This window comes from Hyperolius riggenbachi, chromosome 1 (assembly GCF_040937935.1).
Source record: "Hyperolius riggenbachi isolate aHypRig1 chromosome 1, aHypRig1.pri, whole genome shotgun sequence".
NCBI lineage: Eukaryota > Metazoa > Chordata > Amphibia > Anura > Hyperoliidae > Hyperolius > Hyperolius riggenbachi.
Genome location: NC_090646.1, coordinates 437,942,490 through 437,961,826, shown reverse-complemented (window position 1 = coordinate 437,961,826; position 19,337 = coordinate 437,942,490). Strand labels below are relative to the sequence as shown.

Here is a 19,337-nt window from a genome sequence, read left to right as displayed (position 1 = left end):
AATAGCTGGTGGCGCACGCATGTTGGAAGCGCCATTGTATGTGCTCCCTGGCAGTGGAAACACACAGACAGCAGGAGGTAAATTCAGCAGCAGGAGGAGGAGGATGAGTGTGTGGCAGCAGGCAGTCAATGAGGCAGGCAGCGTGACATAATAGCCCTGGTACCTAGCGGTGATAGCAGGGCTGTAAATAAACACAGCAGGCAGGAGGTCCCAGACAGCGGTCGTGCAACCCACATCATGTCCAATACACAACTAGGACAACACAGTTATGGTTTTTTGGTTTTGTAGTAAAACAAATTACACAGATATATAGCTATTTTTTGACGTAATAGCTGGTGGCAGAGTGGCAGCAGAATGTAATTCTGTGTACCCTGGCAGTGGGAAACACAGACCGACAGCAGCAGCAGCAGCAGGAGGAATAGAGGAGTAATGTGAGCAGCTATTGTTTGACGTAATAGCTGGTGGCAGAGTGGCAGCAGAATGTAATTCTGTGTACCCTGGCAGTGGGAAACACAGACAGACAGCAGCAGCAGCAGGAGGAATGGAGGAGTAGTGTGAGTGTGGCAGCAGGCAGGCAGCGTGACATAATAGCCCTGGTACCTAGCGGGTGATACCAGGGCTGTAAATAAACACAACAGGAGGTCCCAGACAGCGGTCGTGCAGCCCACATCATGTCCAATACACAACTGGGACAACACAGTTTTCAACCCGGGCACCTCTGAAAAATTAAACCTTTTTTTTTTATGGTTTTTTGGTTTTGTTTGTAAAACAAATTACACAGATATATAGCTATTTTTTGACGTAATAGCTGGTGACAGAGTGGCAGCAGAATGTAATTCTGTGTACCCTGGCAGTGGGAAAAACAGACCGACAGCAGCAGCAGCAGGAGGAATGGAGGAGTAATGTGAGCAGCTATTGTTTGACGTAATAGCTGGTGGCAGAGTGGCAGCAGAATGTAATTCTGTGTACCCTGGCAGTGGGAAACACAGACAGACAGCAGCAGCAGCAGCAGGAGGAATGGAGGAGTAGTGTGAGTGTGGCAGCAGGCAGGCAGCGTGACATAATAGCCCTGGTACCTAGCGGGTGATACCAGGGCTGTAAATAAACACAACAGGAGGTCCCAGACAGCGGTCGTGCAGCCCACATCGTGTCCAATACACAACTGGGACAACACAGTTTTCAACCCGGGCACCTCTGAAAAATTAAACCTTTTTTTTTATGGTTTTTTGGTTTTGTTTGTAAAACAAATTACACAGATATATAGCTATTTTTTGACGTAATAGCTGGTGGCAGAGTGGCAGCAGAATGTAAATCTGTGTACCCTGGCAGTGGGAAACACAGACAGACAGCAGAAGGGCAGTACACAGCAGCCCACTGTAGTTGTAAAATGTGTGGCTGCAGGTGACGTAATAGTCAAAGTGAACCAGGCTGGCTTAGTGAGCAGGAGCCAGGAGGTGGTAAAGGGTGGTAAGGCACATTAACGATGGTTCTAAGTTCCGGCAGCCAGTTCATGTCCCCCTCTCGCCGACAACAGGGGCCAGGAACGCGCCTTCCACCCACGCCTGGTTCATCTTGAGAAACGTCAGTCTGTCCACAGACTTGTGAGACAGACGTGAGCGTTTCTCGGTGACCACGCCACCAGCTGCACTGAAGCAGCGCTTGGACAGCACGCTGGAAGGGGGGCAGGACAGCACTTCCAGGTCGTACTACGCCAGCTCGCTCCAGATCTCCAGGCGCTTGACCCAATACTCCATGGGATTAACAGGGGCATCGCTGTCAAGCCCGCTGTAGGACCCCATGTAGTCAGCCACCATGCGGGTCAGGCGCTGGCTGTGACTGGAGGAGGATGCTGCTGCATGCACCTCCTCTCTAGTCACTACTGCCGGAGCCTCTACAGTCCTGTAGAGCTCGTGGCTGAGAGACAGCAGGTCTGTGGGGCGCTTGCTGCTGGATGCAGGCACCTGCTGCTGCCTCTGTGCTGGCTGGACAGTGGGGGTGGAAGGCTGGGGGAAGGCTTCCTCCAAGCGCTCAACAAGGGCCTGCTGCAAGCTCCTTATTTGTTGCGCTGGGTCTCCTCCTGCAGGCGGCAGGAACTGGCTCAACTTCCCCTTGAGGCGTGGTTCCAACATCATGCTGATCCAGATGTCCTCCCTCTGCTTCATCTGGATCACCCTGGGGTCCCTGCGCAGGCACGTCAGCATGTGCGCTGCCATTGGGAAGAGGCGGGCCACGTCTTCTGGCACATCGACGGCAGTGCTGTCCTCCTCATCCTCCTCCTCTGCCGCCTCATCCTCTCTCCACCCCCGCACCAACTCAGCTGCGCTGTGCTGATCCCCCTCATCAGCAGCAAGGTCAGGGACCTCCACCAAGTCCTCCTCCTCCTCCCCCTCAGAGGTGGACTGTGCAGCTGCTTGCCGCTCCTGCTGGTCCAAGGCTGCCGCTCCCTGTTCCAGCAAAGCATCGAGGGCCCTGTTCAGCAGACAAACCAGGGGCACCCACTCGCAGACCATAGCATGGTCCCTGCTCACCATGTTAGTGGCCTGCAGAAAGGGAGCCAGCACTAAGCACACCTGCTGCATGTGCCTCCAGTCATCATCGGGGACGATGGACGGGATGTTGCTGGTCTTGTCCCTTCTCTGAGCGGCGGAAACAGTGGCCAGGGCAAGGTACTGGTTGACAGCGTGCTTCTGTTCAACCAGACGCTCCAACATCGCCAGGGTGGAGTTCCAGCGAGTCGGAACGTCAAGGATCAGCCGATGGCGTGGCAGCTCCAGCTCCTTTTGCACGTCTTCCAGGCTCGCACAGGCTGCAGCCGAGCGCCGGAAGTGACGCACAACGTTCCTTGCCGTTTCCAGCAGTTCGCCCATCCCCTGGTAGGTGCGCAAGAACTTCTGCACCACCAGGTTCAGCACGTGGGCAAGACAGGGGATGTGGGTCAGGTTTCCCCTGTCTATTGCGGCAACCAGATTGGCCCCATTGTCGGCCACCACCTCTCAGACTCTGAGGCCTCTGGGGGTCAGCCAAATCCTCTCCTGCTCCTGGAGTTTGGCCAACACATGGGTTGCCGTCAGCTTGGTCTTCCCAAGGCTGACCAAGTGCAGCAGCGCTTGGCAGTGGCGGGCCTTCACGCTGCTGCTGAGGCGGGGGGTTTGGCCAGGTGTGCCGGAGGATGGCAGAGGATCGGAGGAACCTGCTGCAGTTCCCCCGACCCTGCGGGGTGGCACCACCCACTGTGTTGCTGCTGCTGCTGTGCCCGCTGCTGCTCTCCCATCCTCACCCCCTTCCACCAAGCTGACCCAGTGGACAGTGAAGGACAGGTAGCGGCCTGTCCCGAAGCGGCTGCTCCAGGAGTCCATGGTGACGTGGACCCTTTCACCAACCATGTGCTCCAGCCCTCGCTCCACATTGGCCATCACAAAGCGGTGCAGTGCAGGAATGGCCTTGCGGGCGAAGAAGTGTCTGCTGGGGAGCTGCCAGTCTGGGGCTGCGCAAGCAAGCAGCGCACGAATGTCGCTCCCCTCCTGCACGAGCGTGTACGGCAGGAGTTGGGAGCACATGGCCCGTGCCAGCAAGCCGTTCAGCTGCCGCACGCGACGGCTGCTGGGAGGCAGAACCCTAACCACCCCCTGGAAGGACTCGCTCAAAAGGCTCTGGCGTGGCCTTTTGCTGGCACGGGAATCAGCAGACACAGCAGAGGAGGCCACTGAGGACTGGCTGCCAGAACAGGCCTCAGTGTCGGCGGCAGGAGTTGCAGAGGGGGGAGGAGCAGTGCGTTTCCGCACTCCTGCTGGTGCTGCTGGAGGAGCAGGAGGGCGGGTGGCTGCTGTTGCTGCTGCTGCTGCTGAAGGCTGTGCAGTGATGGGTGTGGTGCCACTGACAGCACCAGATGCCTTCAGCCTCTGGAACTCCTCATGCTGGTGGAAATGTTTCGCAGAAAGGTGGTTGATGAGCGAGCTGGTGCTGAACTTTAAGGGGTCTGCACCTCTGCTCAACTTCCGCTGACAGTGGTTGCAAGTGGCGTACTTGCTGTACACTGTGGGCATGGTGAAAAAGCGCCAGATTGGTGACAAAAACAACCCCCTACGGCATGGAACCGCTGCTGCCTGTCTCCCTATGGTGGTTGGGGGGGGGGGGCTTGGGTGCGGCTGGTGGTGGTACTGGCAGATGCTGCTGTTGCTGCTGAGCCTGAGACACCAGCAGGCTGGGGGACCTGCCTACTGCTGCCAATGCTTGCAATGATGCGCCTCCTTGCAAGGCCCACAAGCGCATCCTCCTCCTCCTCCTCAGAGCTGCTGATGACGACATCCCCTGGAGCTGGTGGCACCCAGTCTCTGTCTTTCACCGTGTCATCATCATCCTCCCCCTCCTGAAACATGTCCTGCTGGGATGATGACCCCCCAAACTCCTCTCCTGATGCATGGATGGGCTGCTTGACTGTCGCCACAGTCTTGCTGTCCAATCCCTCATCCCCCAAAGTGCCCATCAGCATCTCCTCCTCCAAATCGCCAACAACAGCAGACAATTGACTCATCATGCCTGGGGTCAAAAGAGTGCTGAGTGACAGGTCGGCGACTGACGGTGAACTGGCCTCCTCCCCAGGCCCTGCTGGGCGGCTGCTGCGAACAGGGGTGGTGGTGGTGAGGGTGGAGGCCTCGGATGCAGAGCTAATGGCGGGCTGCTCATCCTCCGTCATCAGTTGCACCACAGTGTCTGCATCCTTTTCCTCAATGGGACGTTTCCGACCCGGCTGGAGGAAAATCGGAGCAGGTGCTACACGCTGCTGCTGCTGTGTCTCTGCAGCGTGAGTTGCAGATGCTCCTGCTGGGCGGCGCCCAAGGCGTCCACGGCCAGTGGCTATAGGAGGAATGTTAGCCACTGACGCTGCTGCTGCGGAACTGTGCATGGTGGCGCGGCCGCGCCCGCGGCTTGCCACAATGCTGCTCCCTCTCCTCCTGATTCCCTTGCTGCACTTCCCCTTGCCCAGACCGCGCTGGCTGCCACTTCCAGACATCTTCGATGTTTTAGGCGTAAACACAAAGTTTTTTAAAAGGGCGGGTGAAAAGTGGGGTACTTTAATGGAGTGGGTTGGTGGGCGAGGTGACTGAGTGAGTGTCTAGTACAGTAAGTAAGTAGTAACAGAGTCAGTAAGTACAACTAGAAGTTACAATAATCAGTAGTAATAATCACAAGGAAATAGAGTGTGTGTACACAGACAGTGAGTGAGTGCACGCACACGCAGGAGCTAGCCTATGAACAGTAACTGAGTGTCCCTACTAGTACAGTAAGTAGTAACAGTAAGTACAACCAGAAATTACAATAATCAATCAGTAATCAGAAGGAAATAGAGTGTGTGTACAGTACACAGACAGTGAGTGCACGCACACGCAGGAGCTAGTAGCCTATGAACAGTGACAGTGAGTGTCCTAGTACAGTTACAGTATATAACTATTCAGAAGGAAATAGAGTGTGTGTACACTACAGTACACAGACAGTGAGTGCACGCACACGCAGGAGCTAGTAGCCTATGAACAGTGTCAGTGAGTGAGTGTCCTAGTACAGTTACAGTATATAACTATTCAGAAGGAAATAGAGTGTGTGTACACTACACAGACAGTGAGTGCACGCACACGCAGGAGCTAGTAGCCTATGAACAGTGACAGTGAGTGTCCTAGTACAGTTACAGTATATAACTATTCAGAAGGAAATAGAGTGTGTGTACACTACAGTACACAGACAGTGAGTGCACGCACACGCAGGAGCTAGTAGCCTATGAACAGTGTCAGTGAGTGAGTGTCCTAGTACAGTTACAGTATATAACTATTCAGAAGGAAATAGAGTGTGTGTACAGTACACAGACAGTGAGTGCACGCACACGCAGGAGCTAGTAGCCTATGAACAGTGACAGTGAGTGTCCTAGTACAGTTACAGTATATAACTATTCAGAAGGAAATAGAGTGTGTGTACAGTACACAGACAGTGAGTGCACGCACACGCAGGAGCTAGTAGCCTATGAACAGTGACAGTGAGTGTCCTAGTACAGTTACAGTATATAACTATTCAGAAGGAAATAGAGTGTGTGTACACTACACAGACAGTGAGTGCACGCACACGCAGTTGCTAGTAGCCTATGAACAGTGACAGTGAGTGTCCTAGTACAGTTACAGTATATAACTATTCAGAAGGAAATAGAGTGTGTGTACAGTACACAGACAGTGAGTGCACGCACACGCAGGAGCTAGTAGCCTATGAACAGTGACAGTGAGTGTCCTAGTACAGTTACAGTATATAACTATTCAGAAGGAAATAGAGTGTGTGTACACTACAGTACACAGACAGTGAGTGCACGCACACGCAGGAGCTAGCCTATGAACAGTGACAGTCAGTGAGTGTCCTAGTACAGTTACAGTATATAACTATTCAGAAGGAAATAGAGTGTGTGTACAGTACACAGACAGTGAGTGCACGCACACGCAGGAGCTAGTAGCCTATGAACAGTGACTGAGTGAGTGTCCTAGTACAGTTACAGTATATAACTACAATACAAAATACAATCAATCAGTACTAAAGGACAGCAGAAATACTGGTATAGATGAGAAATAAACAGAGGACAGGAGAGAACAGCTGCCCACACAGGCAAGGCCCTGAGGCCTAAAGCTGTAAGCCTGCAGCAGCTGTCTGAGTCTCTCTCTATGTAACACAAAAGCTACTAACTAAAATGTCTACAATGTCTATCTAACTAACAACAATATAGGTGTATATAGGAGGTGTATGTGAGCAAAAACGCTAGGTAAATGACCACAATAAAGCTCTTGCTAAGCCAACGCACAAAGGAGCAGATCTCTCTCTGTGCAAAGTCGGGCAAGGACGGAGAAACGGAACATGGCGGCCGCTATTTATAGGGTAGGGGCTGGCCAGGGTCCCCCTCAGTCATTGGCTGCCGTCAGAGGGCCTGGGAGCCCTCTGATTGGCTCTAAGGACATCAATCTGGGCTATGACGCTATTCGAGCTCGGTATTCGAGCTCGAATAGCGCTGTTAGCTCGAATAGCGCGAATAGTGAATGGGCTATTCGAGTTCACTCGAATAGCCCATTCGAATAGCTCCAGCTATTCGGAGCTCGAATACCGAGCTCGAATAGCTGAAAAAGAGCTCGAATATTCGAGCTACTCGAATATTCGAGCTCTGCTGAGCACCACTGCTTTACATTGTATCGTAGTGTCATATCATCCGTGTTGTCCCAAGATATAATAAAATATTAACAAAAATGTGAGAAGTGTGTGCACCTTTGTGAGATACACACATACAGTGGAATGGCAAGTGCTTTATTATCTTATAAACAGCATGTTAAAAATGGAGGCTTTTCTCAAGAAGTTAATCAATGCGGTAAGTGATTAAAAGCTCAGGTGTACTTGACTTTCTAAGGACAGCGTATATACATGTACTTACATGGCTCTGCAGAACAAAGGCTTTATGCTTATAGCGACATGCTGGTGGAATCCCAAAATAAAGTGGCTTTTTCCATTTCATCTTTGCTGCATTAGAGATAAATAATGATTTTATTAAAAGAAGGCCTCTAAGCAAAAGCTTTTTTTTTCCTTAAAATTTGGAAAAAACGGAATTGCCTATGATCAATTACTCCACATTTTCTTGCTGGGAAAATTATGGGGAAGCATTTGATCCATTAGTGACTCCCTGATTGGCTGGTCATGACATGAATCACGTCTGCTTTCTGGGCAGGATGCAGAGGTGGCACATGATCACATGATCATGACCAGCTAATCAGAGACTTACAAATCAATCATGTTTCTCCATAATTTCTCCATTAGGAGAATTTATGTAGGAGAAATTAATTAATACTAGTTGTATAATTTCTCTGTCCAGATTTGGTCTCTGTCCTCTGTAAGGAAATTTCCTCCTATTTTCTTTCTCAGTAACATCTATCACTAAACCAAATTTCTGCATTGAAGGGTCATCCCTTAGCCAGTTGTGTAATTTTCTATACCTCTCACTAACCCTCATTATCTACACTATCCACACCTACCTATGTCTATCACTAACCCCCCACTTACGTCTAACACTAACCTGTATAGCCATGCTTCACAGCTGATAGTAATACTCGGCTATTCAAGTAACATAGCAAGCATTACCCTGGCAATGGAAGCATTAACCAGGTAACCTGGGCTGCGTTAATTGCGTAATGTGTGTTACAGAGTCTGCAGAAGTAACAGAAAAATTGTTGTGTGCAAACCAGCATGCAGCAACTTTACTGGAGTTTATTGAATATGGCTTATGGTGCCCATAGACGGTACAATACAAATGTTCGATTTTCCCATTTATTCAACCAAAACAATCAAATTGAATGAAAGTCGAAGGGAATCTTTTTTTTTTTCTCGATCAAGAAAAACAAACGATTATCCAGTTTTTTTTATAAAAATCTGATCGGACATGTTGGAAAAATCTAACAGAATAATCGAACAAAATTATCTAATCGAGAAAAAATTGTACCATGTATGGGCACCATTAGACCATTTTCTACAGGTTTTCCTGGTCTCTATTTACATTCCATAGTGAACCCACTGGCAGTCTGCAAAGCTGCCACAAGCGTGAAGACGGAGATCATAAAGCCACATTGTCATTTGTTATTAGCCAGCTAAAAATACTTTACATTTGTTTCTTACAGTCTTAATCATAAGCCTCCTTTTCTTGGCATCCTGACCAGTTTTGTTTGTGTACAGTGCCCTCTGTGAAAACCTAGCATTCCCTCACATTCATCTTGTGAAACCTCCTGGTCCCCTGTGAAAGTTGTTTGCATACCCCTGTGTAAACACTGTATTACCCTGCACTTGCAACTGACATGGATGTGTCTGTTTATCCATATAAACAACCAAAATACATCTAGCCACATGTTCATCACTGATAATAATAGCTCTGTAAATACTTCATAAGGCTTCTAATTACAGAGGTGCTTGATGAGATGGAAATGGTATACTGGGATAATATGGAATGCAATAAAACAGCAACATCTCATTGTCCTACTCTTATATTCTGCATTATTTATCAGCATAAAATGCACAGAGACAATTACAGCTATGCTATGGGCTTGTGTAATAAAAGCTTCCATTGATTCAGGCTGTTCAGTGGGGTTTAAACACTCCTATGACAGATTAGAGCTGTGTTTATAGCAACATCTTAGTAAACAGCACTGCATCAATACTTAATGTGTTCTTGCCAGGACTCTCATATCTAAAACAAATATCTCTATCATTGTGCTCCATACTTACTCTTTAGCGACATAATATATTGCTTTATTGTAGGTCTATTATTCTCCATTATCCACTGGTTAATCTCTACATATCACTGGACAATGCAGTTATAGAAGCAAGTGTCATTTTCTGCAGCAAGGAACAATAAGTACTGATAAGCTCATAAAATACCCATGACACATAAAGGCCATCTAGTCTTCCTTTTATATTATTAGCTAATTTACTTTTCTCCGGAAAGCCATGTTTATCCCACAGATGACAGAATCATTGAACATAAATACTGTAATTTCTGGGTCATGTATAAACTCTGTGTGTTCTTATCGAGACAGAGAAACAATGGTTCATACACTCCATTCTTTCTCCCCATTAGTTTGTAGTTGTGATACAGAGATCTGTACTAGTTATGACATCACAGAAGAAGGGGTGGTACTTTACACCTTTGCGCAGTATCAGCCCACTGGAGATCCTGCTTTATTACCGTTCTCCCAAGCTGAAGGTCATCCGAGTATATATGTGATCTGATAAAACTAGCTTTTTTTCTATGACCTAGAAGTCAAACTCATGACCTCATGCTTCACAGTCAGGGGTAGTACCTCTGGGCCTTCTCCTAGCTTGGATTTATTAAAAATCAAAATCAAAATTATGGTCCCAAATATAACAAAATGATAGGGATTTAGAATTATAAATACAGATGTACCTCAGACCATGAAGATAAAAGTTCAAAAAGTATAGTGGTGAAAGATCTACTTTACATTGTATCGTAGTGTCGTAGTGTAGGTATCAACATGATAGAAACATTTCATTTTACCACAGTGTACAAAAATACAGAGCACATAAAAAGCAGTGAGTGGTGGCTCCCTTTGAAATAAAAAAATACATACTCTATTCATATACAAACCATGCCGGATGCTAATTTTCAAAATAATTGTTGCACAAGTAATGCAAGTTGCATTACTTGGTGAATTAGAAACAGCACAAGTCTCAACTTAATACCCTTTAATTAAGTGGATGACTAACAAATATTCAGTCTTCAGGCAATGAGTTAGATGAACCCTCCAATGGTACAGTAATAATCAGTACTGAGGTTCCTAACTAATGCTATAAATATTTTATACATGTTTTCTGAAGTTACCTTTCGGAAAGGTACATTTGCACAGCACATTGCCAGGTCCAATAAAGTATGGGTCATTTCACGCACAGTGAATATAAGATGTACAGTTCACATTCCTGTTCAACTACCAGCTAATGATGATAAATACTCTTCCAAAATACCAACTCATCATCAATGTAGCTCATCCACAATGCCATCAGTGATGAAAAATGGAGGAAGTTGTATATATCCTAAGTTGTCCTGGCTCCCAGGTCAAGGCAAGCATATACCTAGGCACGGGACACCCCCATACTGGTTCCCCTATTTTGTCAATACTTCTGGCTTTTGAAAAGAAAGTAATTGTTGAGTGAAATAAATTGTATTATTAATACTTTGTTATTCTTCATGCAAAGGTTAAGTCCCAAACAGGAAGATCTCGAAAACGTATAAACACACTGTATGTGTATTGTGGTATATAATGAGTCAATGTTTGCAAATAGCCAGTTGTTCTCTACTGTAAAATTCTCAAAGTTCTTCAGTACATTACTGGTATCCTTTCCATCACCGCTCTGCCGCTCTGCTTCAGCTGCTCTCCTGGTTGCCCCATTGATAAAGGAACTTTCCGAAACGCTGCGTCTGAGTAATGCAGCGGTGTATTGTACCTCGTTGTTCACTCTGTGTGTATTGTTACATATGGTTTTCCCTGCCATTTTGACTCAGGTGTCAGTATCAGCCAGTACCTTGTTGTCTCAGTAGCCATAGCAATCTAGCCACTTTACTCATGTCTTATAATGTGCATTTTGATTACACTCAATTGACTGCCTGTACGCTGCATTCATGAGGTCTGCTGATTATTGTGGTACACCTGTATGTGTATATATGTACTCTTGTGCCTTTTTACATGTTTTTGACTGTACTTTGTCAATCTATGACTTTTAATACACCTTTTTTGCATTTGAAACCACAAGGTGTGCGTGTTTTCATATGTATATAGTTTATATCAATTTACACAGCACCCAGCATTATTATAGCTAGTATAACTAATTTTGCTTATTTATATGGTGTGCATCCTCATGTGTTTGTGTAACACCCTCATAGGATGCCACTGCACTAGTGGTTTGCTGATCGTCGGCGATCGGCAAGCACAATGCTATTGCCCTCAGTGTGAACCAGCCCTAAGGGGGGGTTAAGATGTTACCACAGGAAGTACCGGTAGTTATTGCAAATTCTACATTGTAATTAAAAGGGGCTTGAATGTTTACTTATTTTGTAGAGCCTATTTGTAGGAAGATGATACCTTGATCCAGTCAGGGGTGGTGTCTGTCCTTGTGGCTTTTCTTTCCTCTAGAATGTGGTGCAGTGAGGCTCAAGAGGTTGTACTTGAAGGACACATGTCTTATATCACCCTTAACTGACTATGGCCCTTAATAAATTAAGTTTATCTCCTAAGTTATTTCCTAGGTAATATTTTCACACCTTATCAATGAAAATACCTTTCACTGTACTTTTTCACCTACTTTTTGGTACTTTTTTAACTGCAGAGTGCATTTTAAACAGAAGATGGACAAATTATATCATAAGAGAAAATGCAATGAATTGAATATAGACCATAACCATTCTCCTAAGTTTTCTCGTAGGAGATACATTTTCATCTTCTGTTTTCAAAATAATTTTCATCACTCTGCAATTGAAAAGGTACCAACAAGTAGGTGAAAAAGTATTTTCAAAATTATTCTAAATATTTTCTTGCCTGATGGTGGCTTAGAAGGCATTTTACTGTTAAACTCTGAACATCTCACCTAGGAGAAAACTTAAGAGAAAAGTGAATTAAATAATGGTCAATGGGGTATAGCCACTAAGTTGCGTGTAATGTATTGCATGTATTGCATCACGCTCTACAGGCAATCTCTGCTCTACTAACAATATTCTCATGTCTTCTTCTCTGGTCACCTCTTCTCACTCCCGCTTATAAGATTTCTCTCGATACTCTCCCCTCCTGTGGAACACCCTCCCTCAACACATCCGCCACTCACCCACACTTACTCTTTTTAGACACAATCTGAAAACTCACCTGTAAGACCTTTTGGCCAGGGCTCTCTTCCCCCTTTGTCTCACAATTCTGTGTAATGTGTGTACATACCTCCCACCCCTGTGTAAAAATATGTAGTTCATTTGTTCACTGCTTCAGTGGTAATCCACCATTGTCATAACTGTTGTATTTTTTGTATTGTATTGTTATACCCTGTATGCTATTAGATGGCGCCATGGAAGATGCTGGCGCTATATAAATCAATAATAATCATCATCATCATCGTAAGACTTTATACGTTATTCTGTTTACTGCTGTTTAGTGAATATACCTCAATGTGTCAACATGTAACTCCATAAATCACCCTAAGTGCAATGAAACCAAAGGCATGGATTAAGGTAAAAGACACAAATTCTAAACCTAACACTGGTGTACATAAGGCACACACAGCTTGAGGAGCAAGAATATGTAACCAATGTGCACATAAAGCAAATCTACAAAGCAATTTTTGCATTTGGCAATCTGATGAACTCATGTTAGATTACATGGTACTTACCAAGACTTAATTTCATGATATCAGAGTTAAGCATCTCGTTCTCATTTTCACACTCTTTGACACCTCCAAAGACATAAATATCCTGTTAAGACATTCAAAGAAAATCAGACTATTCTCCCCTGCCTCAAGCTGATGAGCAAGTTTAGAAACACTGAATCGATCTTGTTTTGATTAAAATATAAATGATTCTTGTACAATCTAGGAGATATTGATTGGTTTGCATTGATCAAACCCTGCAAAATGTTAATCGATTCAATCAGTTTAATAAAATAATCCATCTATTGGTCAATTGAATATCAAAATAGATCAGTGTATGGCCATCTTTAATAAATCTGGCTCCCTTAGTTAAAGTGGACATGAACTCTTGCACAGGACAGAAGGAAAACATAGAGAAATCCACCCTGTATGCATTTAGAGAGTTTAGCCTGTCTCACCCCCCCTCATCTGTAACAATTTACAAGTGTAATTTGATCTCTCAGCTGTAATTTGATCAGCTCAGGAATCTCAGCAGCCTTGGCAGAGCAGCTAATTTGTAAACACAGGATCTGTTAACCCTTTGTCTGCTTCCATAAAATCAGGAAGAAGACACACTGCAGATTTATTGCAGGATTTCTATCAGCTATAACTAAGAAATGTTTTTCTTTAAAGGTTATTATACTGGTTCTTATCTTTTAGAGCAGAGAGGAAGATCTGAGTTCAGGTCCACTTTAAAGCCTTTCTCTAGATCTAAAAATGTGGTACAAACGATGAAACGTGAAGACGAGGAAGCAGTGGAAAATCTGATCTAACAACAATAACCTGTTATCTAGTTTCTAGGGGTTACCACTTTGCAAATCAACTTTACTGTTTTCCCTACCTACTGTAATATTCAGCTATTGGAGAAAATCAATATATGTGAACTAACAGAGTTCTGTGCTATACCTGCTACATACAGTACCTTGTCATGATGAGCTGTAAAGGAGTGAAATTGTCTTCCACATGCAGTCTCTCCTTTGACCTCACAACACTGCCAAGTTAAAGAAGCTAAAAAGTGTCCAAAGATACATATAAAAGAAAAATTACTATTCAAGTTTCTGGTTATAACATTTGTTATAGTAACTTACGCAGTTGTCACTTCATAATGTGTGCAGAAGGTTGTCATTTTAAAATTCCTTGCATTCTTTGTGAGTGAACCACATTGAAACTTAACACAAACCTATCACCTGGGTTCTAAGTCGCATAGACAAATTGCTTTTATATTACATTATATAAAAAAAGAATTTCTTTGTTAGCACAATATGTTTCATCAGTAAAAAGCTTCCCAGAAGCTTCTAACTGAGTACTATCCCTAGGCAAAATGTCAGCATCTTCGCAGGAGCATTGTGGGTGAATGATGTCATGTGTAACAAGTACACTGTACATGCAGAGTAGAGAAGCATAGGTACATGGATTGTGTGCATTACCATAGTGTTCCCCAACCCTGGCCTTTAAGGCTTACCAACAGTGCATGTTTTGTGGAAATCCACAGAGGTAGTTGCTCAGCTCTGCTTAGACACTAATTACCTCACCTATGCATGTTTGTGGTTTCCTGCAAAACATGCACTGTTGGTGGGCCTTGTGGATAATGTTGGGGAACTGTGCATTACCAAGTGTAAGAGAAAACCAGCAGGGCTGCCCCTATCATAATGATGCCAAAAATGTAAACGGTTTGGTGTTTTCAGGGTTTTATTATATTTTTACAAACAGTCTTGTGTGTGTACAAACATCCCTTGTATTTAACACCCAACATATTTCAACTGAATAGCAATTTGTTGACTTGTCCGAGCTCTTTATTTTGCACTTGTGGTTCTTGTGTACCGAGATGGATGGCAAATATTTATACTTCTTTCTGGTTTAGGTGTACTTTCTATACTTAGCTGTCTGTTTCTTGCAGCTCCTTGTTGCCAGCGATATAGGAGTTGCTTCCCCAGCACAGAGCAAACCAACAGACCTCACTGAACTCAGCTGACTTAGGGTTTGTTTTTGTTTTTTTAAACAAACATTTTTATTGAGACAAAAGGTAGATATATAACATTACATGTCATCTGAAGCAGAGATGTCAATACATGCCAGTTTAGATTTTGCCAATCAAATTACAAAGTGACCTGAACTATCCCAATCCTTTTTTTTCTCCAACTCCCTCCCCAACTCTATAACCTAAATGTAACTTAATGTTTTGAAACTAGGCTGTAAGAATGAGCTGATCACAAATAAGGTACAGAAATCCCGCACCTCAATCACACTCTCTCCATCAGAATCTCACAGTCTACCCATAGGATTCATATAGCACCATAGGAAAAACTACCATCTAATCATTTGAACATTTGAGTTTCCCTAATGTGCTGTGTGATTGTTCCACACAAAACCATTCTGTAAATTTAAATGGCTCCATTATGTTTATTTCCGGTTTGGTGTAGAAAATGTAATACGTTTCTTCCATTTCGTAAATAGCTTTTTAGTGTATTTGCTCCTGTGCGCCAGCGTTATAAACTTTTCCCTTTCAACAAGGAATCTCAGTCCTTTTTTTACTTCCCCAATCCTAGGTGTTACTGGAATATCCACCTATTACAGATAACTTTTCTAGCTGCTATGAGTACAGTGTGAACCAATTTGCCCGCCACGTTCTTGGGATTAGTGTCATCACCAGGATTATAGTCGTTTAACAGGAAATGATGTGGATCCTTACAGATCGTTTTCCCACACATTTACTGAAGTAGCGTAGATACAGAATCCCAGAAGGAGGATATTACAGGACATTCCCACACACAGTGAAACAGTGAAGCATTTAGGTTCACAGCTATGTGTTGGTGGATTCCTATACCTGATATCAAATGCATATTTAGTCCGATGCAGAAACTGTAGATGGGACTCCCTCTATACCTCATAAATAATACAATTTTTCACCTTATCCAACCCCTGTAAGATTTTCTGTGGAACTACAGGATCATCCAAGATATTTCCCTATTTCCTCAATCCCTGATAAGCCACCTTTTCAGCTGACTTAGGGCCCATTTCCACTATCGCGAATCCGCATGCGTTGCCCGCATGCAGATTCGCACAGCCAATACAAGTGGATGGGCCTGTTTCCACTTGTCAGTTTTCCTGTGCGTTTTTCTGTACAGGATTTTTCTGCATGGTACAGCCCTCAGAATTCGCCTGCGTGTGGAATGCAGGCGAATCGCACGCAGTGTATTTAATAGGGAAATCGCATGCGTTTTCCCCATGCGTTTTTTGCCACGAATTCGCATGCGATTTCGCATAGGTAACCATGTTAATTCACACAGGCAGTGACATGGTTAAAATCGCATCACCCTAACCTATGCGAAATTGCATGCGAAATCGCGGCAAAAACGCATGCGGAATCGCACCCGCATGCGATTTGCCTGCAGTGATTCGCCGGCGATTCCGCAACGCTATAGTGGAAACGGGCCCTTACAGTTTTAACCACTTAAGGACCAGGGGATTTTCTAATGCTCGGTGCTGCGTGGGCTCTCCAGCCCGCAGCATCGATCAGGATTGAGCCAGGGCGACCAGACTTCCCCCCTTTTTTCCCCACTAGGGCGATGTCCTGCTGGGGGGTCTGATCGCCACCGGCTATTTCTGCTTAGCGGCGGGGGCTCCTCAATGCCCCCCTCCGCAGCGATTTCCGCCCTCTCTGCCCTTACCTCCCTCTCCAGCAGGCTACCGTCCTGCGCCGCCTAGGATAGGCTTCAGCCTATCAGATGCCAGGGATCCCCGGCCAATCAGAGGCCGGGGATCGCCGATCTCCTTTACGGCACTGCTGCGCAGCAGCGCTGTATGATGTAAACACAGGGGATTTCTTCCGCGCGTGTTTACATTTAGCCTGCGAGCCGCGATCGGCAGCTCGCAGACTGTTCATGGAGACACCCTCCGTGAACTGACATGGAACGGCCGTTTCCATGGTAACACCACTTCGACCTGCCGACGCCTATCGGCGTTAGGTGGTCGTTAAGTGGTTAATGTTTTCTGAAATAAAGGTTCTGCTTGTTGCCACTGTTTCCAGTGGGTGTTTAGCTGATCATGTTTCTGACCTCATAGCTACAGCTAACAGCATGATTTCCTTACAACATTTTTTAATATGTTTTTTAATATCTCTTTACAACAGCTTTAATATTGTACTTTACCTGAATCCAGCATATGAACATCAGTATAGTATGTGCCCTCCCCAGAGCTGCCTCCAAACAAGTATATCTGATATCCCACAGCAGCAAGTTCATGTCCTAGTCTAAAGAAAAAAACAATTGATTTTACAGTAAAATGCTGATGCCAGTGAAATGATAAGCATCATATGTGTGTGCATGTTACAAGGAATGTACAAGGAATGTTTATTTATACCTTGCCTCAGGGATGGAGCCAGACGTTTTGACTGGTACCCATGTTTCAGATACTAAGCAAAAACAATCAAATAGCTCTGATTACAAAATGTTATATACTTAGAACTATACAGCTCAGTAATATAAAGTGAATTAGAAAAAAATGCAAACGTTACTGTCTTGCAAGCAATATAAGTGCAATCATCGTGTTTTTATTGTGTTTTTTAAACTTGTAATAAAACGTGGAAGTGGCTCTTACAGGAGCGTATATAGCTTACAATATAGTCTTAATTCTAAAACTTTTGTGTATATGCTGATAAAGAAAGACTGCTGAACAATAACCCAAACAACAAACAAAAGGTCTTTACACATCAGATACAAGGTGATGTCTAAATATTCAATGCTATAGGAAACTAGCAAAGAAAATATAACCGATAAAGGTTTGTGCTACAATTCTTGGAGTTAAAGGGGCACTATGGCAAAAAACTGTAAAATTTAAAATATGTGCAAATATATACAAAAAATAAGAAGTATGTTTTTTTCCAGAGTAAAATGAACCATAAACTACTTTTCTCCTATGTTGCTGTCACTTACAGTAGGTAGTAGAAGTCTGACAGAAGTGACAGGTTTTGGACTAGTCCATCTCTTTATGAGGGATTCTCAGGGCTTTATTTATTTTCGAAAGCACTTAGTTAATGGCAGTTGCTATGTCCAACTACAAACAGTCAGGTGTCGTAGTACTCACCCACCCAGGCTTCAAACACCTGGTCCGCCGATGCACAAATCCTCCGTTTGCCACCAATCCACTTGTAATCGATAATCCAATACAGATTGAGGACGGCACTTGGCCTGTTTCCACTACACGCAGATTCTGCATGCAGAAAACTGACTCCAATGAATGCTTATGGGAAATCTGCATCAGAATAATCGCGTTCAGTGGAAACAGGCCCATAGGCATTCATTGGAGTCAGTTTTCTGCATGCAGAATCTGCGTGTAGTGGAAACAGGCCCTCAAATGGCAATGATAAACTTGCGTTTATTCAATTGTAGCAGAACACAAGATTTTTCGGGGTGACACTTGAGAAAGTTGTGTTCTGCTACTATTGAATGAACGCAAGTTTATCATCGCCAATTAAGTGCCGTCCTCAATCTGTATTGGATGCTCTGTCCAACTGCCAAAAAAATGTGTAGGGAGCAGGGAAGCTGGCCAGCATCATTGTTTAAATCTTTTTTTAGGGAATATCTTTATAAAGAATAAAAGCCTTGCTGAGAATCCTTTATAAAGAGATGGACTAGACCAAAACCCGTCGGTTTTGTCAGATTTCTACTACCTACTGTAAGTGACAGCAGCATAGGAGAAAAAAAAAGTAATTTATGGCTCATTTTACTCTGGAAAAAAAACGTACTTCTTATTTGTCTATGTTTGCAAATATTTTAAGTTTTGGTAGGTGAACAGAGGCGCCAGAAGGATAAAAGTACATAAAATTTTTAAAAAATTGCTGGGAGGAAGTGGTGGACTCGCCTCCGTTAAAGCAGACACCAAGGACTGTAAATATATAGATATACACATTTATTGAAAATACCCCAAAGATGCAACGCGTTTCGCGGGCACAGCCCACTTCTTCAGGCAATAAGCAGGGGATAAACAACAGCAATTCAGTTATAGCAAGCAGAGCACCTCACCTTCACAGAGGTGCTCTGCTTGCTATAACTGAATTGCTGTTGTTTATCCCCTGCTTATTGCCTGAAGAAGTGGGCTGTGCCCGTAAAACGTGTTGCATATTTGGGGTATTTTCAATAAATGTGTATATCTATATATTTACAGTCCTTGGTGTCTGCTTTAACGGAGGCGAGTCCACCACTTCCTCCCAGCAATTTTTTTAAAAATTTTATGTACTTTTATCCTTCTGGCGCCTCTGTTCACCTACCAATATATTTGAGTCCACCCCAGGTGGAGGGGTGATCTACCCCCTTTCTTCCTATCTACAGAGAGCGACTTCACCTCCTCACCAACCTAATGAGTGGTTACCTAGGTGGTAACCCGTGTTT

General features: G+C 44.5%; 1 protein-coding gene across 3 annotated transcripts in view; it reads right to left on the bottom strand.

Annotated features, from left to right (window-relative positions):
• Nucleotides 1–19,337, bottom strand: part of LOC137553309 (uncharacterized) — a 95,094-nt gene that overhangs the window by 38,507 nt on the left and 37,250 nt on the right. For all 3 annotated transcript variants that reach the window (XR_011027241.1, XM_068271443.1, XM_068271444.1), the window contains exons 8-12: nt 17,311–17,362; nt 17,100–17,200; nt 13,874–13,959; nt 12,937–13,018; nt 7,445–7,530 (exon numbers count right to left, since the gene is read on the bottom strand). Coding sequence is in view for 2 of the 3 variants with exons in the window: in XM_068271443.1 (XP_068127544.1) it covers nt 7,445–7,530; nt 12,937–13,018; nt 13,874–13,959; nt 17,100–17,200; nt 17,311–17,362 (407 nt within the window). In the remaining variant the exon portion in view is untranslated. The remainder of the gene's footprint in view (nt 1–7,444; nt 7,531–12,936; nt 13,019–13,873; nt 13,960–17,099; nt 17,201–17,310; nt 17,363–19,337) is intronic.